This window comes from Ranitomeya imitator, chromosome 6, assembly GCF_032444005.1.
Source record: "Ranitomeya imitator isolate aRanImi1 chromosome 6, aRanImi1.pri, whole genome shotgun sequence".
In the NCBI taxonomy this organism is placed as follows: domain Eukaryota; kingdom Metazoa; phylum Chordata; class Amphibia; order Anura; family Dendrobatidae; genus Ranitomeya; species Ranitomeya imitator.
In genome coordinates, this window is record NC_091287.1 from 358,652,316 (window position 1) to 358,679,463 (window position 27,148).

Sequence of the window (27,148 nt, forward strand, 5' to 3'; positions counted from 1 at the left end):
AATGGACCGCAGACAGGCATCGAAGGCCTAAAATAATAACACATGGCTGTAGGCAATTTTAAATTGGTTCCAGGGGTACACGGACAGCAGTGGTGTGGTCAGTGGAGGCCTAGTGGAAGGAGTGACCGCAGACAGGCATCGAAGGCCTAAAATAATAACACATGGCTGTAGGCAATTTTAAATTGGTTCCAGGGGTACACGGACAGCAGTGACCTGGTCAGTGTAGTAGTAGTTGAAAGAATGGACCGCAGACAGGCATCGAAGGCCTAAAATAAAAAAATTGGGCTGGCTGTAGGCAATTTTAAATTGGTTCCAGGGGTACACGGGCAGCAGTGGTGTGGTCAGTGGAGGCCTAGTGGAAGGAGTGACCGCAGACAGGCATCGAAGGCCTAACATAACAAACTTGGGCTGGCTGTAGGCACTTTTAAATTGGTTCCAGGGGTACACGGGCAGCAGTGGTCTGGTCAGTGGAAGTCTAGTGGAAGGAGTGACCGCAGACAGGCATCGAAGGCCTAAAATAATAACACATGGCTGTAGGCAATTTTAAATTGGTTCCAGGGGTACACGGACAGCAGTGACCTGGTCAGTGTAGTAGTAGTTGAAAGAATGGACCGCAGACAGGCATCGAAGGCCTAAAATAAAAAAATTGGGCTGGCTGTAGGCAATTTTAAATTGGTTCCAGGGGTACACGGGCAGCAGTGGTGTGGTCAGTGGAGGCCTAGTGGAAGGAGTGACCGCAGACAGGCATCGAAGGCCTAAAATAATAACACATGGCTGTAGGCAATTTTAAATTGGTTCCAGGGGTACACGGACAGCAGTGACCTGGTCAGTGTAGTAGTAGTTGAAAGAATGGACCGCAGACAGGCATCGAAGGCCTAAAATAAAAAAATTGGGCTGGCTGTAGGCAATTTTAAATTGGTTCCAGGGGTACACGGGCAGCAGTGGTGTGGTCAGTGGAGGCCTAGTGGAAGGAGTGACCGCAGACAGGCATCGAAGGCCTAAAATAATAACACATGGCTGTAGGCAATTTTAAATTGGTTCCAGGGGTACACGGACAGCAGTGACCTGGTCAGTGTAGTAGTAGTTGAAAGAATGGACCGCAGACAGGCATCGAAGGCCTAAAATAAAAAAATTGGGCTGGCTGTAGGCAATTTTAAATTGGTTCCAGGGGTACACGGGCAGCAGTGGTGTGGTCAGTGGAGGCCTAGTGGAAGGAGTGACCGCAGACAGGCATCGAAGGCCTAAAATAATAACACATGGCTGTAGGCAATTTTAAATTGGTTCCAGGGGTACACGGACAGCAGTGACCTGGTCAGTGTAGTAGTAGTTGAAAGAATGGACCGCAGACAGGCATCGAAGGCCTAAAATAAAAAAATTGGGCTGGCTGTAGGCAATTTTAAATTGGTTCCAGGGGTACACGGGCAGCAGTGGTGTGGTCAGTGGAGGCCTAGTGGAAGGAGTGACCGCAGACAGGCATCGAAGGCCTAACATAACAAACTTGGGCTGGCTGTAGGCACTTTTAAATTGGTTCCAGGGGTACACGGGCAGCAGTGGTCTGGTCAGTGGAAGTCTAGTGGAAGGAGTGACCGCAGACAGGCATCGAAGGCCTAAAATAATAACACATGGCTGTAGGCAATTTTAAATTGGTTCCAGGGGTACACGGACAGCAGTGACCTGGTCAGTGTAGTAGTAGTTGAAAGAATGGACCGCAGACAGGCATCGAAGGCCTAAAATAAAAAAATTGGGCTGGCTGTAGGCAATTTTAAATTGGTTCCAGGGGTACACGGGCAGCAGTGACCTGGTCAGTGTAGTAGTAGTTGAAAGAATGGACCGCAGACAGGCATCGAAGGCCTAAAATAAAAAAATTGGGCTGGCTGTAGGCAATTTTAAATTGGTTCCAGGGGTACACGGGCAGCAGTGACCTGGTCAGTGTAGTAGTAGTTGAAAGAATGGACCGCAGACAGGCTTAGAAGGCCTAACATAACAAACTTGGGCTGGCTGTAGGCACTTTTAAATTGGTTCCAGGGGTACACGGGCAGCAGTGGTCTGGTCAGTGGAAGTCTAGTGGAAGGAGTGACCGCAGACAGGCTTCCAAGGCCTAACATAACAAAATTGGGCTGGCTGTAGGCACTTTAAATTGGTTCCAGGGGTACATGGGCAGCAGTGTATGGTCAGTGGAAGTCTAGTGGAAGGAGTGACGGCAGACAGTCTTCGAAGGCCTAACATAACAAAATTGGGCTGACTGTAGGCACTTTTAAATTGGTTCCAGGGTAACACGGCCAGCAGTGGCCTGGTCAGTGTAGTAGTTGTAGAAAGAAGGGACCGCAGACAGGCTTCGAAGGCCTAACATAACAAAAATGTCAAAACAATGGTATTGTCAGTGCCAGGCATTGAAGGATGTCAGCGGCTAGACTACACATTGGTGAAGCTGTGAGAGATAATTTTGCTAGTGGTAGAGCACTGTTTGAGCTGGGGGGGGGAACTGTCTTGTGGCCGGCGGTACAGGCACAGGGCCCCTCATATTACAACGGTGTGTCTGACGTTGGGTGCGCACCACCACCGCCAGAGACACTTTATTGTACTATGAGGGACCCAGTGGCAGTGCCGTCGACCAAAAGCGGCCACACCCACCTCTTCAGACAAACAGCACTCTCAAGGGTCCAAGCGCAAAGTGGCGATAGCACGGCCCCGTGTGGGGAGTTTGGCCATTTCGTGAGGTGGAAACATGTCGTATGCTGGACAATCAGGTGAAGAAAATTACGAGATTGGAAAAGTCATTCAGAATAGTCCACAGGCAAGACCTTTTCATAGGAAAGCTAGGTGTCAGCCGGGCAGGGTGGGGCAAAAGATTTTGAAATCCAGTTGTGGTTCATTTTAATGAAGGTTAGATCATCTACATTTTGGGTAGCCAGACGAGTCCTTTTTTCTGTTAGTATTGAACCTGCAGCACTGAATACTCTTTCTGATAGGACACTAGCTGCCGGGCAAGCAAGCTCCTGCAATGCATATTCTGCCAATTCTGGCCAGGTGTCTAATTTGGATGGCCAGTAATCAAATGGGAATGACGGTTGAGGGAGAACGTCGATAAGGGATGAAAAATAGTTTGTAACCATACTGGACAAATGTTGTCTCCTGTCACTTTGAATTGATGCTGCAGTACCTGTCCTGTCTGCGGTCATAGAAAAATCACTCCACAACCTGGTCAGAAAACCCCTCTGTCCAACGCCACTTCTGATTTCTGCCCCTCTAACACCTCTGGTCTGCTGGCCCCTGGAGCTCGTGTGAGAACGATCACGGGCGCTGTGTGCAGGGAATGCCAGAAGCAAACGGTCAACAAGAGTTGATTGTTTTGTTGCTAATATTAGTTCCAAGTTCTCATGTGGCATAATATTTTGCAATTTGCCTTTATAGCGAGGATCAAGGAGGCAGGCCAACCAGTAATCGTCATCGTTCATCATTTTTGTAATGCGTGTGTCCCTTTTGAGGATACGCAAGGCATAATCCGCCATGTGGGCCAAAGTTCCCGTTGTCAAATCTGCGGTTGTGCTTGGTTGAGGGGCAGTTGCAGGCAAATCTACGTCACTTGTGTCCCTCAAAAAACCAGAACCCGGCCTTGCCACGCCACCAATTTCCCGTGCCCCCGGGAAAGCTTCCTCATTAAAAATATACTCATCCCCATCATCCTCCTCATCCTCCACCTCCTCTTCGCCCGGTACCTCGTCATGTACACTGCCCTGACCAGACAATCGCTGACTGTCATCAAGGCTTTCCTCTTCCTCTGGTGCAGACGCCTGATCCTTTATGTGCGTCAAACTTTGCATCAGCAGACGCATTAGGGGGATGCTCATGCTTATTATGGCGTTGTCTGCACTAACCAGCCGTGTGCATTCCTCAAAACACTGAAGGACTTGACACATGTCTTGAATCTTCGACCACTGCACACCTGACAACTCCATGTCTGCCATCCTACTGCCTGCCCGTGTATGTGTATCCTCCCACAAAAACATAACAGCCCGCCTCTGTTCGCACAGTCTCTGAAGCATGTGCAGTGTTGAGTTCCACCTTGTTGCAACGTCTATGATTAGGCGATGCTGGGGAAGGTTCAAAGAACGCTGATAGGTCTGCATACGGCTGGAGTGTACAGGCGAACGGCGGATATGTGCGCAAAGTCCACGCACTTTGAGGAGCAGGTCGGATAACCCCGGATAACTTTTCAGGAAGCACTGCACCACCAGGTTTAAGGTGTGAGCCAGGCAAGGAATGTGTTTCAGTTGGGAAAGGGAGATGGCAGCCATGAAATTCCTTCCGTTATCACTCACTACCTTGCCTGCCTCAAGATCTACAGTGCCCAGCCACGACTGCGTTTCTTGCTGCAAGAACTCGGACAGAACTTCCGCGGTGTGTCTATTGTCGCCCAAACACTTCATAGCCAATACAGCCTGCTGACGTATGCCAGTAGCTGCCCCATAATGGGAGACCTGGTGTGCAACAGTGGCAGGTGCGGATGGAGTGTTTGTGCGACTGCGGTCTGTGGACGAGCTCTTGCTTCTGCAGGAGGACGAGGAGGAGGAGGAGGAGGGGGTGCGAACGGCTACAGACAACTGTTTACTAGACCGTGGGCTAGGCAGAACTGTCCCAAACTTGCTGTCCCCTGTGGACCCTGAATCCACCACATTTACCCAGTGTGCCGTGATGGACACGTAACGTCCCTGGCCATGCCTACTGGTCCATGCATCTGTTGTCAGGTGCACCTTTGTGCTCACAGATTGCCTGAGTGCATGGACGATGCGCTCTTTAACATGCTGGTGGAGGGCTGGGATGGCTTTTCTGGAAAAAAAGTGTCGACTGGGTAGCTCGTAGCGTGGTACAGCGTAGTCCATCAGGTCTTTGAAAGCTTCGCTTTCAACTAACCGGTAGGGCATCATCTCTAACGAGATTAGTCTAGCTATGTGGGCGTTCAAACCCTGTGTACGCGGATGCGAGGCTAAGTATTTCCTTTTTCTAACCATAGTCTCATGTAGGGTGAGCTGGACTGGAGAGCTGGAGATCGTGGAACTAGCGGGGGTGCCGGTGGACATGGCAGACTGAGAGACGGTGGGAGATGGTATTGTTGCCGCCGGTGCCCTAGATGCAGTGTTTCCTACTACGAAACTGGTGATTCCCTGACCCTGACTGCTTTGGCCTGGCAAAGATACCTGCACAGATACAGCAGGTGGTGCGCTAAATGGTGGTCCTACACTGCCGGAAGGGATGTTGCGTTGATGACTAGCTTCATTGGCCGAGGGTGCAACAACCTTAAGGGACGTTTGGTAGTTAGTCCAAGCTTTCAAATGCATGGTGGTTAAATGTCTATGCATGCAACTAGTATTGAGACTTTTCAGATTCTGACCTCTGCTTAAGGAAGTAGAACATTTTTGACAGATGACTTTGCGCTGATCAATTGGATGTTGTTTAAAAAAATGCCAGACTGCACTCTTTCTAGCATCGGATACCTTTTCAGGCATTGCAGACTGAGCTTTAACCGGATGGCCACGCTGTCCTCCACCAGGTTTTGGCTTTGCCACGCGTTTTGGGCAAGATACGGGCCCGGCAGATGGAACCTGTGGCGATGTTGATGCCTGCTGCGGCCCCTCCTCCTCCTCTGCTTCAGAACTGCTGCCGCCTGCACCCTGTTCCCCCAATGGCTGCCAATCGGGGTCAAGAACTGGGTCATCTAATAACTCTTCTTGTACCTCCTGCGCAACTTCGTCTGTGTCACCGTGTCGTTCGGTGGTATAGCGTTCGTGATGGGGCAACATAGTCTCATCAGGGTCTGATTCTTGATCAGCACCCTGCGAGGGCAATGTTGTGGTCTGAGTCAAAGGACCAGCATAGTAGTCTGGCTGTGGCTGTGCGTCAGTGCGCTCCATGTCAGATTCAATTTGTAATGGGCATGGACTGTTAACTGCTTCACTTTCTAAGCCAGGGACGGTATGTGTAAAGAGCTCCATGGAGTAACCCGTTGTGTCGCCTGCTGCATTCTTCTCTGTTGTTGTTTTTGCTGAAGAGGACAAGGAAGTGACTTGTCCCTGACCGTGAACATCCACTAACGACGCGCTGCTTTTACTTTTACCAGTTTCACGAGATGAGGCAAAAGAGCTAGAGGCTGAGTCAGCAAGATAAGCCAAAACTTGCTCTTGCTGCTCCGGCTTTAAAAGCGGTTTTCCTAATCCCAGAAAAGGGAGCGTTCGAGGCCTTGTGTAGCCGGACGACGAACCTGGCTCCACAGCTCCAGACTTAGGTGCAATATTTTTTCCCCCACGACCACCTGATGCTCCACCACTACCACTACCCTCATTACCAGCTGACAATGAACGCCCCCGGCCACGACCTCTTCCACTAGACTTCCTCATTGTTTTAAAAACGTAACCAAACTAACGTTATTTGTTGCAGTCACACAACTTACACGGTGAGCTATAACTTCAGTATGATTTAGCTACCCCTTTACAGGTTGGTGAGACCACAGCGAAAATCAGGCCCAATGTTACACACTCTTTTTTTGGTGGCTGCAAATTAGAGAGATGCCCCACACGCAGGACTGTCACTGAAGCACAAATGTTAATATTAATGTCACACTATTATTTTTTTTTTATTTTTATTTTTTTCAGGAACACTTTAGAAACCCCCCAAAAAAAAAAAAATAGATTTTTGCAGGGAGAATTTAGAAAACAAATGTAACAAACTATATGCTTTCTATGGGCCACTGAGTGAGAGATGACGCACACAGGAATCAGGAGTGGCACACAAGCCCAGAGGCCAATATTTTTCTACCAATGATTGATGGAGTTATTTTCTCTGGTAGATTTTGGAACCCAAATCAAGGAAAAAAAATGTAGGCTTTCTATGGACCACAATTGGAGAGAGAGAGAGAGAGAGATGGCACACCCAGGAGTCAAGACTGGCACACAAGCAGAAAGGCCAATATTAATCTCCCACTGTTTTTTTTGGTTGTTTTTTTTTTTTTTTTTTTCAGGGAGACTTTAGAAAAAAAAATAATAAAAAAAATATGATTTTATCAGGAAGAATTTAGAAACCAAATAAAATAAAATGATTTTTTCAGGGAGAATTTATAAAACAAATAAAACCAAAAATAGGCGTTCTATGGCCCACTGACTGAGAGATGACGCACCCAGGAGTCAAGACTGGCACACAAGCAGAAAGGCCAATATTAATCTCCCACTGTTTTTTTTGGTTGTTTTTTTTTTTTTTTTTTCAGGGAGACTTTAGAAAAAAAAATAATAAAAAAAATATGATTTTATCAGGAAGAATTTAGAAACCAAATAAAATAAAATGATTTTTTCAGGGAGAATTTATAAAACAAATAAAACCAAAAATAGGCGTTCTATGGCCCACTGACTGAGAGATGACGCACCCAGGAGTCAAGACTGGCACACAAGCAGAAAGGCCAATATTAATCTCCCACTGTTTTTTTTTTTTTTTTTCAGGGAGACTTTAGAAAAAAAAATAATAAAAAAAATATGATTTTATCAGGAAGAATTTAGAAACCAAATAAAATAAAATAATTTTTTCAGGGAGAATTTAGAAAACAAATAAAACCAAAAATAGGCGTTCTATGGCCCACTGACTGAGAGATGACGCACACAGGAGTCAGGAGTGGCACACAAACCCAGAGGCCAATATTTTTCTACCAATGATTGATGTAGTTATTTTCTCTGGTAGATTTTAGAACCCAAATCAAGGAAAAAAAATATAGGCTTTCTATGGACCACAATTGGAGAGAGAGAGAGAGAGAGAGAGAGAGAGAGAGAGAGAGAGAGATGGCACACCCAGGAGTCAAGACTGGCACACAAGCAGAAAGGCCAATATTAATCTCCCACTGTTTTTTTGGTTGTTTTTTTTTTTTTTTTTTCAGGGAGACTTTAGAAAAAAAAATAATAAAAAAAATATGATTTTATCAGGAAGAATTTAGAAACCAAATAAAATAAAATGATTTTTTCAGGGAGAATTTAGAAAACAAATAAAACCAAAAATATGCGTTCTATGGCCCACTGACTGAGAGAGAGAGAGAGATGGAACGCTTAGTACTGGCACACAAGCCCAAAGGGCAATATTAATCTCCCTTTTTTTTTCCAGGGAGAATTTCTGAAACCCAAAAAAAAAATAAAATAGGCTTTCTATGGCCCACTATTTGTGAGAGAGATGGGACGCTCAGGACTGGCACAGATGGCACGCTCAGGACTGGCACAGAAGCCCAGAGGCCAATATTAATCTCCCTTTTTTTCTGGGAGAATTTATAAAACCAAAAAAATATTTAAATAGGCTTTCTATGGCCCACTATTTGTGAGAGAGATGGCACGCTCAGGACTGGCACAGATGGCACGCTCACAACTGGCACACAAGCCCAGAGGCCAATATTAATCTCCCTTTTTTCAGGGAGAATTTCTAAAACCCAAAAAAAAAATAAAATAGGCTTTCTATGGCCCACTATTTGTGAGAGAGATGGGACGCTCAGGACTGGCACAGATGGCACGCTCAGGACTGGCACAGAAGCCCAGAGGCCAATATTAATCTCCCTTTTTTTCTGGGAGAATTTATAAAACCAAAAAAATATTTAAATAGGCTTTCTATGGCCCACTATTTGTGAGAGAGATGGCACGCTCAGGACTGGCACAGATGGCACGCTCACAACTGGCACACAAGCCCAGAGGCCAATATTAATCTCCCTTTTTTCAGGGAGAATTTCTAAAACCCAAAAAAAAAATAAAATAGGCTTTCTATGGCCCACTATTTGTGAGAGAGATGGGACGCTCAGGACTGGCACAGATGGCACGCTCAGGACTGGCACAGAAGCCCAGAGGCCAATATTAATCTCCCTTTTTTTCTGGGAGAATTTATAAAACCAAAAAAATATTTAAATAGGCTTTCTATGGCCCACTATTTGTGAGAGAGATGGCACGCTCAGGACTGGCACAGATGGCACGCTCACAACTGGCACACAAGCCCAGAGGCCAATATTAATCTCCCTTTTTTCAGGGAAAATTTATAAAACAAAAAAAAAAATTAAATAGGCTTTCTATGGCCCACTATTTCTGAGAGAGATGGCACGCTCAGGGCTGGCACAGATGGCACGCTCAGGACTGGCACACAAGCCCAGAGGCCAATATTAATCTCCCTTTTTTTCAGGGAGAATTTATAAAACCAAAAAAAAAAATAAATAGGCTTTCTATGGCCCACTATTTGTGAGAGAGATGGCACACTCAGGACTGGCACACAAGCCCAAAGGCCAATATTAATCTCCCACTGTATTTTTATCAGGGAGAATTTATACACCCCACAAAAAAAAATACAGAAAAATGAAAAGGCTTTCTATGGCCCACTATGTGAGAGAGATGGCACACACAGGGATGGCACTCTAGCAGAAATGCCAAATTGCCAATCTTAATCTCCCACCAAAAAAAAAAAAAAAAAAAAAACAGGGAATGTCCTACAATTACTATCTCCCTGCCTGCAGTAATCTCAGCCAGGTATGGCAGGCAGCTACTATCTCCCTGCCTGCAGTAATCTCAGCCAGGTATGGCAGGCAGCAATAAGGAGTGGACTGATGCACAAATGAAATAAAAAGTGTGGACAAACAAAAAAGATAGCTGTGCAGAAAGGAAGGAACAAGAGGATTTGTGCTTTGAAAAAAGCAGTTGGTTTGCACAGCGGCGTACACACAGCAATGCAGCTATCAGGGAGCCTTCTAGGGCAGCCCAATGAGCTACAGCGCTGAGGGGAAAAAAAAAAAAAAAAAAAATTCCACTGTCCCTGCACACCGAGGGTGGTGTTGGACAGTGCAAATCGCTGCAGCACAAGCGGTTTTGTGGTTAATGGACCCTGCCTAACGCTATCCCTGCTTCTGACAAAGCGGCAGCAACCTCTCCCTAAGCTCAGATCAGCAGCAGTAAGATGGCGGTCGGCGGGAACGCCTCTTTATAGCCCCTGTGACGTCGCAGACAGCAAGCCAATCACTGCAATGCCCTTCTCTAAGATGGTGGGGACCAGGACCTATGTCATCACGCTGCCCACACTCTGCGTTTACCTTCATTGGCTGAGAAATGGCGCTTTTCGCGTCATTGAAACGCGACTTTGGCGCGAAAGTCGCGTACCGCATGGCCGACCCCGCACAGGGGTCGGATCGGGTTTCATGAAACCCCGACTTAGCCAAAAGTCGGCGACTTTTGAAAATGTTCGACCCGTTTCGCTCAACCCTACTTGGGACCACTTAGCAACAGTCCAGTGCTGCTTCTCTGTAGCCCAGGTCAGGCGCCTCTGCCGCTGTTTATGGTTCAAAAGTGGCTTTACCTGGGGAATGCGGCACCTGTAGCCCATTTCCTGCACACGCCTGTGCACGATGGCTCTGGATGTTTCCACACCAGACTCAGTCCACTGCTTCCTCAGGTTCCCCAAGGTCTGGAATCGGTCCTTCTCCACAATCTTCCTCAGGGTCCGGTCTCCTCTTCTCGTTGTACAGCGTTTTCTGCCACATTGTTTCCTTCCAACAGACTTACCATTGAGGTGCCTTGATACAGCACTCTGGGAACAGCCTATTTGTTGAGAAATTTCTTTCTGGGTCTTACCCTCTTGCTTGAGGGTGTCAATGATGGCCTTCTTGACATCTGTCAGGTCGCTAGTCTTACCCATGATGGGGGTTTTGAGTAATGAACCAGGCAGGGAGTATATAAAAGCCTCATGTATCTTTTGCATGTGTTTAGAGTTAATTAGTTGATTCAGAAGATTAGGGTAATAGGTCGTTTAGAGAACCTTTTCTTGATATGCTAATTTATTGAGACAGGTTTTTTGGGTTATCAGGAGTTGTATGCCAAAATCATCAGTATTAAAACAATAAAAGACCTGACAAATTTCAGTTGGTGGATAATGAATCTATAATATATGAAAGTTTAATTGTAATCATTACATTATGGTAAATAATGAAATTTAACACTATATGCTAATTTTTTGAGAAGGACCTGTATACTTATGCTGGCTAACAAATGTAAATCATTCAGCTGCGGCGATGAAAACTTAATCTCCAAACACTAATAAATATTCGGAGATCACCTGAGCGTGCTCGGGAAAACCCGAGCAACAAGTATACTCGCTCATCACTACTAGTTATTAAGAATAGAAGGGTCCGCACCCCGTATTTTTTAATTATTTAAATAAATAATTTACAAAAACGGCATGGGATCCCCCCATTTTTGACAACCAGCCTTGCTAAAGCAGACAGCTGGGGGTTGGTATTCTCAGGCTGGTAAGGGGCCACGGATATTGCCCCCCCAGCCTAAAAATAGCAGCCCACAGCTACCCAGAAACGGCACATCTATTAGATGTGCCAATTGTGGGGCTTTGCCTGGCTCTTCCCACTTGCTGTGTAGTGGTGGAAAGTGGGGTTAATATTTGTGGGGATGATGTCACCTTTGTATTGTCAAGTGACACCAAATCCACGGCTTAGTAATGGAGAGGCGACTATAAGACACCTAATCCTATAGTTGTATTGTAAATAGAGACAGAGCCAGAATAAAGTCCTTTATTATAAATAAAGCAAAACACAGTTTTCCTTTTTTATTTAAAAATAGCATACACAGTTATACTCACCAAACGCCTATTCCACCGAAGCCCTCGATCTCCTGTAATAAAACTAAAATAATAAAACAATACAACAACAATATCCCTCACCTCTTGGTCGTTCTGTCCCATGCTGTAATCCATGTCTGGGGGATAATTAGTTTTCAACCTGAACCAACCTGAACGGTGCCAAGATGTGACCGTCCAGGCTGAGAACCACTGGTGAATGAGCTGCTGGGAACGCAGTGTCAGTGACCGGGGGTGACGTCATAGAGGTTATCTCCAGTCACTGAGGATCCATTCCCATGGCAGTTCAGCCCAGCTGGGAATGGAGTCTCAGTGACTAGAGGTAACCTCGACATCACCGCCAGTCACTGAGGCTGCGCTCGCAACTGTTCAGTCACCATTGTTTATTTATTTTAGTTTTCCTACACTCTTTTTGAGTCCATTAAAATCTGCCTTTCTGAAGTCCAACTTTAACCCCTTTCCGACATTGGGCGTAATAGTACGCCGATGTCGGACCCCTCCCTTTGATGTGGGCTCCGGGGATTCTGATTCTCTCCAGAATATAGAATCCCAGAAGTCTTCCTATTTTTTTGCATGGGCCCTTGTAAATTGTAGATCACTGCCACAAGTAAAACAGAAAGGGCGGCACTAGAACTGATACGGAGTCCAACAAGCAAGACTGAAGGCGGACAAAAGAATATCAGGCTTCACGAATGCTTCAGGGTTATGGTGCTCTGCATATGATAGCTAAACAACAGTCCATAAGCAACCAACGAGAAAGAACTTATGCGGCACTCACCCCAAGGTAGCAGTATAAATCGTGATCTTTATTGGAGAAGAAGTGGGAATTGCATCCGTTAGGATATCAGGTACAACGGAGGGTGCGGTATAGGAGTCTCCTATACCGCACCCTCCGTTGTACCTGATGTCCTGACGGATGTAACTCCCACTTCTTCTCCAATAAAGTTCACGATTTATACTGCTACCTTGTGGTGAGTGCCGCATAAGTTCTTTCTCATTGGTTGCTTGTAAATTGTAGGTGTTCTTTTTATGCACAGGCTTTTGTGAGGCTTCATACGTGGACGACACTCATGCATGGCATTCCTCTGCAGTGTACACTGAATGTTGTCAGTGGAAACAGTCACCCCAGTTTATTTTTTTCCATTTTTAGCTAACTGCAGTGAACTTTCATGTCAGTTTTCTTCAACCCTTGTCATCAGAAGACACTCCTGTTGGGTGTTAATTTCAGTGGTCAGCCTAGATGTTTCTCTACAATTTTCTCAGTTTCTCTGTTGCAATTCCATCTTTGTTACATTTTTGTAGATCTTTTGCTACACTATTCTGACTGATAAGAAAGCTTTCTTGATTTTTCTTGTAGCCTTCACCTTTGTTGTGTAAAGACATTTTTTTTCTCAGGTCTTGTGACATTTCTCTTCCATTTGGGGCCATTGCTGACAGCATGAAATGGGAAGGGGTTTTCTTTGTTAGGTAATGCTCTTTTGTAGTGAACTGTATACTGGACAATGAATAATAATTAATAATTAGACTTACCTGTGGTTGAATTCTTGTTAATTAGAATGTTGTTGTCTAAACTTTTGCCTTGCGTCTAAAACTTTAATTTAGGTGTTATCATTTTTCTAACATGGTCTTGAATGAATTTGTTAGAAAAACAACATTTTGGGGTATGCAAAAACACATATCTTGATTACAATTAATGGTACACATCTATGCAAATTGCCTCTTCTGAGAAAAAGAGGACTTAAACTCTATAGCGCCACCTATTGGAAGTAGCGATCCTACAAGTCACAATCAACTCTTTAACGAGTCGTGCAATATGACTTAGGATTAAAGCCAAATCAGTATCTCAATTCACAGACACGGTGTTTCGGGCTGTTGGCCCTCGTCAGTGCGAAGCATGAGAACTGATTTGGCTAGGTGAGAGGCTCTGGACTGGGGTCTAAGGGGTATCGTTTCTCCTTGTGGAGAGTGACATACCATCTCTGGCTTGTCAAGGTAAGGAGGCTTATTCGCCATGCAACGCTCCTCTGGGAAATTAAATATGCAAATTGCCTCTTCTGAGAAAAAGAGGACTTAAACTCTATAGCGCCACCTATTGGAAGTAGCGATCCTACAAGTCACAATCAACTCTTTAACGAGTCGTGCAATATGATTTAGGATTAAAGCCAAATCAGTATCTCAATTTGCAGACACGGTGTTTCGGGCTGTTGGCCCTCGTCAGTGCGAAGCATGAGAACTGATTTGGCTAGGTGAGAGGCTCTGGACTGTGGTCTAAGGGGTATCGTTTCTCCTTGTGGAGAGTGACACATCGTGAGAGTATTTTGTAGTATGGCATCCCAAAGAAAATCTTGATTATGAAAGGAAACTAAAGGTTGTATGACAACTCTGTTAGGATGTACTCATTTATGCTGAGCACTGTATCTCTAAGGTGATTTAAATTCCTACAAAAAAGCTGTAAAGAACAAAATAATAACTAAAAGTGCTTCTTCTTTCCCACAAAACAGGATTAGATAAAACAGCCACTGAGAAGAACCCATATATTTATGGATGTCATATAGGTCCATTCATTGTGGACATCTGGAATTGACATCTCCTTGTACATCAACCCATTAGACAAGAAAGAGTTCCCACTGTCTGGAAATGGTTGAAATTTACTATATGCCATGTAAAATCTAATAAATGGGGCACATTTGTAATTATCATATGTTTTGGTGCTTCAAATAATTATTTTATAACTTACTTCATTGTCATTGCACAAGTAAATGCAGAAAAATCAAGTTATGATTCAACTCAACTTGTAAACTCTTCAGTTCAGATTCAATGATTCTTTCATATAAACCAGAGACATTCCTGTAGAAACTTGTGTCTGGAGTTAAGTCTAAGGAATGTGACATGTAAAGGTTGTCATGAAGAATACAAATGACTAGGCCTTTTATTCATGTTGTATGTTATTGGTTGCAGGTGGTGGCCATTGATATGGATATGGCATTTTTTGAACCTAAAATGCGGAACATACTGGAGCAGAAATGTACATCTGATAAGGACTGCAATTTCTTTGACTGTTTCTCAACTTGTGACTTAAAGACTTACATGTGTGAAGCACAAAGAGAGAATAGCAATCTACAAGTAAGTGGTTTACAAGCAAAATACAGATATATGTTGTGTTATTTAATACCGCCCATTTTTCTAATATTGACTCGAAATAAGTATACTGTAAGTGTAGGTTTCATTATGGTTGTCATTTGGTTAAAGGGGATTTCTCTTAATAAACTGGTAAAATTGCAAAATGATTAGAAGAACAAACAATTTTGCAATAATCCCCCTATTTAAAAATCCACTCCATTTGCTTTAATTTTATAGTTTATTTCTCATTGCCTAGGTTACCAGCCACCCCTTCAGTCTGTCAGAGGTGGCTGGTTTCCAGGGCAAGGAGTACACACTTCCAAGCTTTTTGCTGGTCAGATTGCTATATTGAGCCAGCTTCATTCACCCTTCATTCCTCTGATGCTGGAGAGGCAGCTTTGCCTTAAAGAACGCACAGTTTAGGCCAGCGTTGTAACTGTGCAGCAGAACGAACTGTCAATCTACAAGAATGCTCCAACCCTTAGCAAGAAGAAAGCCTGGAAATTAGGGAGCAGTGAGCTGTTAACCCCTTCATGACCCAGCCTATTTTGACCTTAAAGACCTTGCCGTTTTTTGCAATTCTGACCAGTGTCCCTTTATGAGGTAATAACTCAGGAACGCTTCAACGGATCCTAGCGGTTCTGAAATTGTTTTTTCGTGACATACTGGGCTTCATGATAGTGGTAAATTTAGGTCAATAAATTCTGCGTTTATTTGTGATAAAAACGGAAATTTGGCGAAAATTTTGAAAATTTCGCAATTTTCACATTTTGAATTTTTATTCTGTTAAACCAGAGAGATATGTGACACAAAATAGTTAATAAATAACATTTCCCACATGTTTACTTTACATCAGCACAATTTTGGAAACAAAATTTTTTTTTGTTAGGAAGTTATAAGGGTTAAAATTTGACCAGCGATTTGTCATTTTTACAACGAAATTTACAAAACCATTTTTTTTAGGGACCACCTCACATTTGAAGTCAGTTTGAGGGGTCTATATGGCTGAAAATACCCAAAAGTGACACCATTCTAAAAACTGCACCCCTCAAGGTACTCAAAACCACATTCAAGAAGTTTATTAACCCTTCAGGTGCTTCACAGCAGCAGAAGCAACATGGAAGGAAAAAATGAACATTTAACTTTTTAGTCACAAAAATTATCTTTTAGCAACAATTTTTTTATTTTCCCAATGGTAAAAGGAGAAACTGAACCACGAAAGTTGTTGTCCAATTTGTCCTGAGTACGCTGATACCTCATATGTGGGGGTAAACCACTGTTTGGGCGCACGGCAGGGCTTGGAAGGGAAGGAGCGCCATTTGACTTTTTGAATCAAAAATTGGCTGCACTCTTTAGCGGACACCATGTCACGTTTGGAGAGCCCCCGTGTGCCTAAAAATTGGAGCTCCCCCACAAGTGACCCCATTTTGGAAACTAGACGCCCCAAGGAACTTATCTAGATGCATAGTGAGCACTTTGAATCCCCAGGTGCTTCACAAATTGATCCGTAAAAATGAAAAAGTACTTTTTTTTCACAAAAAAAATTTTTAGCCTCAATTTTTTCATTTTCACATGGGCAACAGGATAAAATGGATCCTAAAATGTGTTGGGCAATTTCTCCTGAGTACGCCAATACCTCATATGTGGGGGTAAACCACTGTTTGGGCACATGGTAAGGCTCGGAAGGGAAGGAGCGCCATTTGACTTTTTGAATGAAAAATTATTTCCATCGTTAGCGGACACCATGTCGCGTTTGGAGAGCTCCTGTGTGCCTAAACATTGGCGCTCCCCCACAAGTGACCCCATTTTGGAAACTAGACCCCCCAAGGAACTTATTTAGATGCCTAGTGAGCACTTTAAACCCTCAGGTGCTTCACAAATTGATCTGTAAAAATGAAAAAGTACTTTTTTTCACAAAAAAATTATTTTCGCCTCAATTTTTTCATTTTCACATGGGCAGTAGGATAAAATGGATCATAAAATTTGTTGGGCAATTTCTCCCGAGTATGCCGATACCTCATATGTGGGGGTAAACCACTGTTTGGGCACACGGCAGGGCTCGGAAGGGAAGGCGCGCCATTTGACTTTTTGAATGGAAAATTAGCTCCAATTGTTAGCGGACACCATGTCGCGTTTGGAGAGCCCCTGTGTGCCTATGCATTGGAGCTCCCCCACAAGTGACCCCATTTTGGAAACTAGACCCCCCAAGGAACTTATCTAGATGCATATTGAGCACTTTAAACCCCCAGGTGCTTCACAGAAGTTTATAACGCAGAGCCATGAAAATAAAAAATAATTTTTCTTTCCTCAAAAATGATTTTTTAGCCTGGAATTTCCTATTTTGCCAAGGATAATAGGAGAAATTGGACCCCAAATATTGTTGTCCAGTTTGTCCTGAGTACGCTGATACCCCATATGTGGGGGTAAACCACTGTTTGGGCGCACGGCAGGGCTCGGAAGGGATGGCACGCCATTTGGCTTTTTAAATGGAAAATTAGCTCCAATCATTAGCGGACACCATGTCACGTTTGGAGAGCCCCTGTGTGCCTAAACATTGGAGATCCCCCAGAAATGACCCCATTTTGGAAACTAGACCCCCAAAGGAACTAATCTAGATGTGTGGTGAGGACTTTGAACCCCCAAGTGCTTCACAGAAGTTTATAACGCAGAGCCATGAAAATAAAAAAAAAAAAATATTTTCTCAAAAATGATCTTTTAGCCTGCAATTTTTTATTTTACAAAGGGTAACAGGAGAAATTTGACCCCAAAAGTTGTTGTCCAGTTTCTCCTGAGTACGCTGATACCCCATATTTGGGGGTAAACCACTGTTTGGGCACATGCCGGGGCTCTGAAGTGAAGTAGTGACATTTTGAAATGCAGACTTTGATGGAATGCTCTGTGGGCGTCACGTTGCGTTTGCAGAGCCCCTGATGTGGCTTAACAGTAGAAACCCCCCACAAGTGACCCCATTTTGGAAACTAGACCCCGAAAGGAACTTATCTAGATGTGTGGTGAGCACTTTGAACCCCCAAGTGCTTCATAGAAGTTTATAATGCAGAGCCGTGAAAATAATAAATACGTTTTCTTTCCTCAAAAATAATTATTTAGCCCAGAATTTTTTATTTTCCCAAGGGTTACAGGAGAAATTGGATCCCAAAAGTTGTTGTCCAGTTTCTCCTGAGTACGCTGATACCCCATATGTGGGGGTAAACCACTGTTTGGGCACATGCCGAGGCTCGGAAGTGAAGTAGTGACGTTTTGAAATGCAGACTTTGATGGAATGCTCTGTGGGCGTCACGTTGCATTTGCAGAGCCCCTGATGTGGCTTAACAGTAGAAACCCCCCACAAGTGACCCCATTTTGGAAACTAGACCCCGAAAGGAACTTATCTAGATGTGTGGTGAGCACTTTGAACCCCCAAGTGCTTCACAGAAGTTTATAATGCAGAGCCATGAAAATAATAAATACGTTTATTTTCCTCAAAAATAATTATTTAGCCCAGAATTTTTTAATTTTCCCAAGGGTAACAGGAGAAATTTGACCCCAATATTTGTTGTCCAGTTTCTCCTGAGCACGGTGATACCCCATATGTGGGGGTAAACTACTGTTTGGGCACATGTCGGGGCTCAGAATTGAAGTAGTGACGTTTTGAAATGCAGACTTTGATGGAATGCTCTGCGGGCGTCACGTTGCGTTTGCAGAGCCCCTGATGTGCCTAAACAGTAGAAACCCCCCACAAGTGACCCCATTTTGGAAACTAGACCCCGAAAGGAACTTATCTAGATGTGTGGTGAGCACTTTGAACCCCCAAGTGCTTCATAGAAGTTTATAATGCAGAGCCGTGAAAATAATAAATACGTTTTCTTTCCTCAAAAATAATTATTTAGCCCAGAATTTTTTATTTTCCCAAGGGTTACAGGAGAAATTGGACCACAAAAGTTGTTGTCCAGTTTCTCCTGAGTACGGTGATACCCCATGTGTGGGGGTAAACCACTGTTTGGGCACACGTCGGGGCTCAGAAGGGAAGTAGTGACTTTTGAAATGCAGACTTTGATGGAATGGTCTGCGGGCGTCACATTGCGTTTGCAGAGCCCCTGGTGTGCCTAAACAGTAGAAACCCCCCACAAGTGACCCCATTTTAGAAACTAGACCCCCCAAGGAACTTATCTAGATATGTGGTGAGCACTTTGAACCCCCAAGTGCTTCAGAGACGTTTACAACGCAGAGCCGTGAAAATAAAAAATCATTTTTCTTTCCTCAAAAATGATGTTTTAGCAAGCATTTCTTTATTTTCACAAGGGTAACAGGAGAAATTGGACCCCAGTAATTGTTGCGCAGTTTGTCCTAAGTATGCTGGTACCCCATATGTGGGGGTAAACCACTGTTTGGGTGCACGTCGGGGCTCGGAAGTGAGGGAGCACCATTTGACTTTTTGAATACAAGATTGGCTGGAATCAATGGTGGCGCCATGTTGCGTTTGGAGACCCCCTGATGTGCCTAAACAGTGGAAACCCCTCAATTCTAACTCCAACACACCCCTAACCCTTATCCCAACTGTAGCCGTAACCCTAATCACAACCCTAACCCCAACACACCCGTAACCCCAACACACCCCTAACCCTAACCACAACCCTAATTCCAACCCAACCCTAGCCCTAAGGCTATGTGCCAACGTTGCGGATTCGTATGAGATTTTTCAGCACCATTTTTGAAAAATCCGCGGGTAAAAGGCACTGCGTTTTACCTGCGGATTTACCGCGGATTGCCAGTGTTTTTTGTCCGGATTTCACCTGCGGATTCCTATTGAGGAACAGGTGTAAAACGCTGCGGAATCCGCACAAAGAATTGACATGCTGCGGAAAATACAACGCAGCGTTCCCACGCGGTATTTTCCGCACCATGGGCACAGCGGATTTGGCTTTCCATATGTTTACATGGTACTGTAAACCTGATGGAACACTGCTGCGGATCTGCAGCCAAATCCGCACCGTGTGCACATAGCCTAATTCTAAAGGTATGTGCACACGCTGCGGAAAACGCTGCGGATCCGCAGCAGTTTCCCATGAGTTTACAGTTCAATGCAAACCTATGGAAAACAAAAATCGCTGTACACATGCTGCAGAAAAACTGCACGGAAACGCAGCGGTTTACATTCCGCAGCATGTCACTTCTTTCTGCGGATTCCGCAGCGGTTTTACAACTGCTCAAATAGAAAATCGCTGTTGTAAAACCGCATTGAAATGCGCAGAAAAAACATGGTAAATCTGCCATAAATCCGCAGCGGTTTAGCACTGCGGATTTATCAAATCCGCAGCGGAAAAATCCGCAGAGGACCAGAATATGTGTGCACATTCCTAACCCTACCCCTAACCCTACCCCTAACCCTACCCCTAACCCTAACCCTACCCCTAACCCTACCCCTAACCCTAACCCTACCCCTAACCCTAACCCTACCCCTAACCCTACCCCTAACCCTAACCCTAGTTCCTACCCCAACCTTAGTGGAAAAAAAAAAAAATTTATTTTTTTTATTGTCCCTACCTATGGGGGTGACAAAGGGGGGGGGGTCATTTACTTTTTTTTTTTATTTTGATCACTGAGATAGGTTATATCTCAGTGATCAAAATTCACTCTGGAACGAATCTGCCGCCCGGCAGATTCGGCGGGCGCACTGCACATGCGCCCGCCATTTTGGAAGATGGCGGCGCCCAGGAAAGAAGACGGACAGTCCCCGGGAGGCCAGGTAAGTATAAGGGGGGGAGATCAGGGCACGGGGGGGGGGGCGTCGGAGCACGGGGGGGGGTGGATCGGAACACGGGGGGGTGGATTGGAGCACGGAGTGGGGGATCGCTGTGCGGGCGGGTGGATCGGAGCACGGGGGGGATCGCTGTGCAGGGGGGGATCGCTGTGCGGGGGGTGGGATCGGAGTGCGGGGGGGTTTGTTTGGAGCACGGGGGTGTGATTGGAGCACGGGGGGAGCGGGCAGGAGGACGGGGGAGCGGAGCACAGGACCGAGGGGAGCGGACCACAGATCGGGGGGCTGGGGGGGCGATCGGAGGGATGGGGTGGGTGCACATTAGTGTGTCCAGCCATGGCCGATGATATTGCAGCATCGGCCATGGCTGGATTGTAATATTTCACCATTTTTTTAGGTGAAATATTACAAATCGCTCTGATTGGCAGTTTCACTTTCAACAGCCAATCAGAGCGATCGTAGCCACGAGGGGGTGAAGCCACCCCCCCTGGGCTAAACTACCACTCCCCCTGTCCCTGCAGATCGGGTGAAATGGGAGTTAACCCTTTCACCCGGCCTGCAGGGACGCGATCTTTCCATGACGCATATGCTGCGTCATGGGTCGGAATGGCACCGACTTTCATGATGCAGCGTATGCGTCAAAGGTCGGGAAGGGGTTAAAGAAAGAGGACGAGAGCGACCATTTAAAATGTTAAAGTAATTAAGGAGAATAAAATAGTAATACTTGTTTTGTGGTATTTACCGGGATACTAAATGTAAGTTCTGGAAGCACATATTTTTGCATAGAGAAAAAAGCCGTCTAATCTTAACCCTCTTTATTTTGATATGGTTATCATCAGAGGGGATAGCATTTAAGTAAGAGTGGGGAATTGTGTGACTGTTGTTTTGTTGCAGAGCAGTTAAGGAAGCTTTCTGTTGCAGCAAGCAGCTTCACATGACTAAAATGAGATAAACACAGCATATCACTAAAGTGAGTACATCCCACACATTTTTGTAAATATTTTATTATATGTTGTCATGGGATAACACTGAAGATTAGTGATAGGCGAATCTGTGGAGGTCCGGGTCCAGCATGTTTGGCCAAACATCTAAAACAAAGTTCGGTACCCAAACCCAGACCACAATCAGATAAATGGGGCCTGAGCATCTGCATGACAGCACAGCAAACATGAACTCTGATCGGCAGTATGGTCATTACCGCTAGTCAGAGAACTGCAGATCCCACGCTGTCAGATGACAGTGTGAGCCAGCAACTGTGACCGGCAGTAAAAAGGTTACAACTGCTCACAGGTGTCTGTTGATGAGAGAGTACTACTCACATCAGCCTACGCCTACTGTCGCTGATGGCAGCAAGAGCAAGCGCCACTGATTGGAGTATTCATCAGCTGGCACCTGTGCTATAAGTAAATTTTAAAAAATGGCGTGGGGTATCTTCTATTTTTGATAACCAAAGTAGGCAAAACTGACAGTTGTGAGTTGCAACCCTCATCTTTCAGTTTTATCTTGGCTGACTATCAAGTATAGAGGTGTCCCATACCGTTTTTTAAATTATTTAAATAAATAATTTAAAAAAAACAGCGTGGGGTCTTCCCTATTTTTAACAACCAGCAAAGCTAAAGCAAATAGCTGGGGGCTGGTATTTTCAGACTAGGAACTCAGAAGGTGCCATGAATATTGCCCCCACAGCCTAAAAATAGCAGCCTGCAGCCACCCCAGAAATGGCGCATCTATTTGATGTACAAATTCTGGTGCTTTGCCTAACTCTTCCCACTTGCCCTGATGTGGTGGAAAGTGGGGTTGATGTCAGCTGTTTTGATGATTGGAAAACTCTGTTCTTAAAGGGCCACTGTCAACCCCCTCCAGCCGTTATAAACTAAAAGAGCCACCTTGTGCAGCAGTAATGCTGCATTCTAACAAGGTGTGTTGTGAATTCTGTTGTCAAGCTCCCTCCTGTGGTCATGAATGGTACTTCGGCTGGTTCTGTCCATGGGCTTCCTCTGGTGGTTGTGAGTGGAGCTGCGGCTTCTGAGTTTCCTTCTACAGGTGACAAGGTTAATTCGTTAGCTGGCTGCTCTATTTAACTCCACTTAGATCATTGCTCCATGCCACCTGTCAATGTTCCAGTATTGGTCTAGTTCTCTCCTGGATCGTTCTTGTGACCTGTCTTCCCAGCTGAAGCTAAGTTCCTGCTTGTTTTTCTCTGGTTTGCTATTTTTCTGTCCAGCTTGCTATTTTGATTTTTGTCTTGCTTGCTGGAAGCTCTGGGATGCAGAGGGAGCGCCTCCGCACCGTGAGTCGGTGCGGAGGGTCTTTTTGTGCCCTCTGCGTGGTCTTTTTGTAGGTTTTTGTGCTGACCGCAAAGTTACCTTTCCTATCCTCTGTCTGTTCAGTAAGTCGGGCCTCACTTTGCTAAATCTATTTCATCTCTGTGTTTGTAATTTTCATCTTTACTCACAGTCATTATATGTGGGGGCTGCCTTTTCCTTTGGGGAATTTCTCTGAGGCAAGGTAGGCTTTATTTTTCTATCTCTAGGGCTAGCTAGTTTCTTAGGCTGTGTCGAGTTGCATAGGAAGCGCTAGGAGCAATCCACGACTATTTCTAGTGTGTGTGATAGGATTAGGGATTGCGGTCAGCAGAGTTCCCACGTCTCAGAGCTCGTCCTATATTATTAGTAACTATCAGGTCATTCCATGTGCTCTTAACCACTAGGTCCATTATTGTCCTTACCACCAGGTCATAACAGTACAGGTGGCCCAAAGTATTAATGCATCTCAATAGAGGAATAAGAGAAGTTCTGAGACCATTTTTTTTCTTTGCAGTGTGTTTTGTCTCTCTTTTTCCCTTTACCTCTGGGTGGTTCAGGATACAGGTGTAGATATGGACATTCAAGGTCTGTCCTCTTGTATGAATAATCTCACTGCAAGGGTACAAAACATTCAAGATTTTGTGGTTCAGAATCCGATGTTAGAGCCTAGGATTCCTATTCCTGATTTGTTTTTTGGGGATAGATCTAAGTTTCTGAATTTCAAAAATAATTGTAAATTGTTTCTTGCTTTGAAACCTCGCTCCTCAGGTGACCCTGTTCAACAAGTGAAGATCGTTATTTCTTTGTTATGTGGCGACCCTCAAGACTGGGCATTTTCCCTTGCGCCAGGAGATCCGGCATTGTGTGATGTTGATGCGTTTTTTCTGGCGCTCGGATTGCTTTATGATGAACCTAATTCAGTGGATCAGGCAGAGAAAATCTTGCTGGCTCTGTGTCAGGGTCAGGATGAGGTAGAAATATATTGTCAGAAGTTTAGGAAGTGGTCTGTACTCACTCAGTGGAATGAATGTGCCCTGGCAGCAATTTTCAGAAAGGGTCTCTCTGAAGCCCTTAAGGATGTCATGGTGGGATTTCCCATGCCTGCTGGTCTGAATGAGTCTATGTCTTTGGCCATTCAGATCGATCGACGCTTGCGTGAGCGTAAAGCTGTGCACCATTTGGCGGTATTATCTGAGCATAGACCTGAGCCTATGCAATGTGATAGGACTTTGACCAGAGCTGAACGGCAAGAACACAGACGTCGGAATGGGCTGTGTTTTTACTGTGGTGATTCCACTCATGCTATCTCCGATTGTCCTAAGCGCACTAAGCGTTTCGCTAGGTCTGCTACCATTGGTATGGTACAGTCGAAATTTCTTTTGTCCGTTACTCTGATTTGCTCTTTGTCATCCTATTCTGTTATGGCATTTGTGGATTCAGGCGCTGCCCTGAATTTGATGGACTTGGAGTTTGCTAGGCGCTGTGGTTTTTTCTTGGAGCCCTTGCAGTATCCTATTCCATTGAGAGGAATTGATGCTGCACCTTTGGCCAAGAATAAGCCTCAGTAATTGACCATGTGCATGGCTCCTGCACATCAGGAGGATATTCGCTTTTTGGTGTTGCATAATCTGCATGATGTGGTCGTTTTGGGGTTGCCATGGCTACAGGTCCATAATCCAGTATTGGATTGGAAATCTATGTCTGTGTCCAGCTGGGGTTTTCAGGGGGTACATGGTGATGTTCCATTTTTGTCTATTTCGTCATCCACCCCTTCTGAAGTCCCGGAGTTTTTGTCGGATTACCGGGATGTATTTGATGAGCCCAAATCCAGTGCCCTACCTCCTCATAGGGATTGCGATTGTGCTATCAATTTGATTCCTGGTAGTAAGTTTCCTAAGGGCCGACTGTTCAATTTATCTGTGCCAGAGCACGCCGCTATGCGGAGTTATGTAAAGGAATCCTTGGAGAAGGGTCATATTCGCCCGTCGTCGTCACCATTGGGAGCAGGGTTCTTTTTTGTGGCCAAGAAGGATGGTTCTTTGAGACCTTGTATTGATTACCACCTTCTTAATAAGATCACAGTCAAATTTCAGTACCCTTTGCCGCTGCTGTCGGATTTATTTGCTCGGATTAAGGGGGCTAGTTGGTTCACCAAGATAGATCTTTGTGGTGCGTATAATCTTGTGCGTATTAAACAGGGCGATGAATGGAAAACAGCATTTAATATGCCCGAGGGCCATTTTGAGTACCTGGTTATGCCATTCGGGCTTTCCAATGCTCCATCAGTATTTCAGTCCTTTATGCATGACATCTTCCGAGAGTACCTGGATAAATTCCTGATTGTATAATTGTATATTTGGATGATATTTTGGTCTTCTCGGATGATTGGGAGTCTCACGTGAAGCAGGTCAGAATGGTGTTCCAGGTCCTTCGTGCGAATTCTTTGTTTGTGAAGGGGTCAAAGTGTCTCTTTGGAGTTCAGAAGGTTTCATTTTTGGGTTTTATTTTTTCCCCTTCTACTATCGAGATGGACCCTGTTAAAGTCCAGGCCATTTATGATTGGACTCAGCCGAGATCTGTGAAGAGTCTGCAAAAGTTCCTGGGCTTTGCTAATTTTTATCGTCGCTTCATCAGTAATTTTTCTAGTGTTGCTAAACCGTTGACTGATTTGACCAAGAAGGGTGCTGATGTGGTCAATTGGTCTTCTGCGGCTGTGGAAGCTTTTCAGGAGTTGAAGCGTTGTTTTTCTTCTGCCCCTGTGTTGTGCCAGCCAGATGTTTCGCTTCCGTTTCAGGTCGAGGTTGATGCTTCTGAGATTGGAGCAGGGGCTGTTTTGTCGCAAAGAAGTTCTGATGGCTCGGTGATGAAACCATGTGCCTTCTTTTCTAGAAAGTTTTCGCCTGCTGAGCGCAATTATGATGTTGGCAATCGAGAGTTGTTGGCCATGAAGTGGGCATTCGAGGAGTGGCGTCATTGGCTTGAAGGAGCCGAGCATCGCGTGGTGGTCTTGACGGATCACAAGAATTTGACTTATCTCGAGTCTGCCAAATGGTTGAATCCTAGACAGGCTCGTTGGTCGCTATTTTTCTCCCGTTTTGATTTTGTGGTTTCGTACTTTCCAGGCTCTAAGAATGTGAAGGCTGATGCCCTGTCAAGGAGTTTTGTGCCCGACTCTCCGGGTGTTCCTGAGCCGGCGGGTATTCTCAAAGAGGGGGTAATTTTGTCTGCCATCTCCATTGATTTGCGGTGGGTGCTGCAAAAATTTCAGGCTGATAGACCTGACCGTTGCCCAGCGGAGAAACTGTTTGTCCCTGATAAATGGACTAGTAGAGTTATCTCTGAGGTTCATTGTTCGGTGTTGGCTGGTCATCCTGGAATATTTGGTACCAGAGATTTGGTGGCTAGATCCTTTTGGTGGCCGTCTTTGTCACGGGATGTGCGTTCTTTTGTGCAGTCCTGTGGGACTTGTGCTCGGGCTAAGCCCTGCTGTTCTCGTGCCAGTGGGTTGCTTTTGCCCTTGCCGGTCCCGAAGAGGCCCTGGACGCATATCTCTATGGATTTTATTTCGGATCTCCCTGTCTCTCAAAAGATGTCGGTCATTTGGGTGGTTTGTGATCGCTTCTCTAAGATGGTCCATTTGGTACCCTTGTCTAAATTGCCTTCCTCCTCTGATTTGGTGCCATTGTTTTTCCAGCATGTGGTTCGTTTACATGGCATTCCGGAGAACATCGTTTCGGAGAGAGGTTCCCAGTTTGTTTCGAGGTTTTGGCGAGCCTTTTGTGCTAGGATGGGCATTGATTTGTCTTTTTCCTCGGCTTTCCATCCTCAGACAAATGGCCAAACCGAACGAACTAATCAGACTTTGGAAACATATCTGAGATGCTTTGTTTCTGCTGATCAGGATGATTGGGTGTCCTTTTTGCCTTTGGCTGAGTTCGCCCTTAATAATCGGGCCAGCTCGGCTACTTTGGTTTCGCCGTTTTTCTGCAATTCTGGTTTCCATCCTCGTTTCTCTTCAGGGCAGGTTGAGTCTTCGGACTGTCCTGGTGTAGATACTGTGGTGGATAGGTTGCAGCAGATTTGGACTCATGTGGTGGACAATTTGACATTGTCCCAGGAGAAGGCTCAACGTTTCGCTAACCGCCGGCGCTGTGTGGGTCCCCGACTTCGTGTTGGGGATTTGGTTTGGTTGTCGTCTCGTTATGTTCCTATGAAGGTTTCCTCTCCTAAGTTTAAGCCTCGCTTCATTGGTCCGTATAAGATTTCTGAGGTTCTCAATCCTGTGTCGTTTCGTTTGACCCTTCCAGCTTCTTTTCCCATCCATAATGTATTC

At 45.1% G+C, this 27,148-nt stretch overlaps 1 protein-coding gene across 1 annotated transcript in view; it reads left to right on the forward strand.

Annotated features, from left to right (window-relative positions):
- The window catches only part of DIPK1C (divergent protein kinase domain 1C), a 160,816-nt gene that overhangs the window by 101,844 nt on the left and 31,824 nt on the right, over positions 1-27,148 (forward strand). Inside the window, exon 3 of the mRNA XM_069730969.1 lies at positions 14,593-14,757. Coding sequence (XP_069587070.1) covers positions 14,593-14,757 — 165 coding nt within the window. The remainder of the gene's footprint in view (positions 1-14,592; positions 14,758-27,148) is intronic.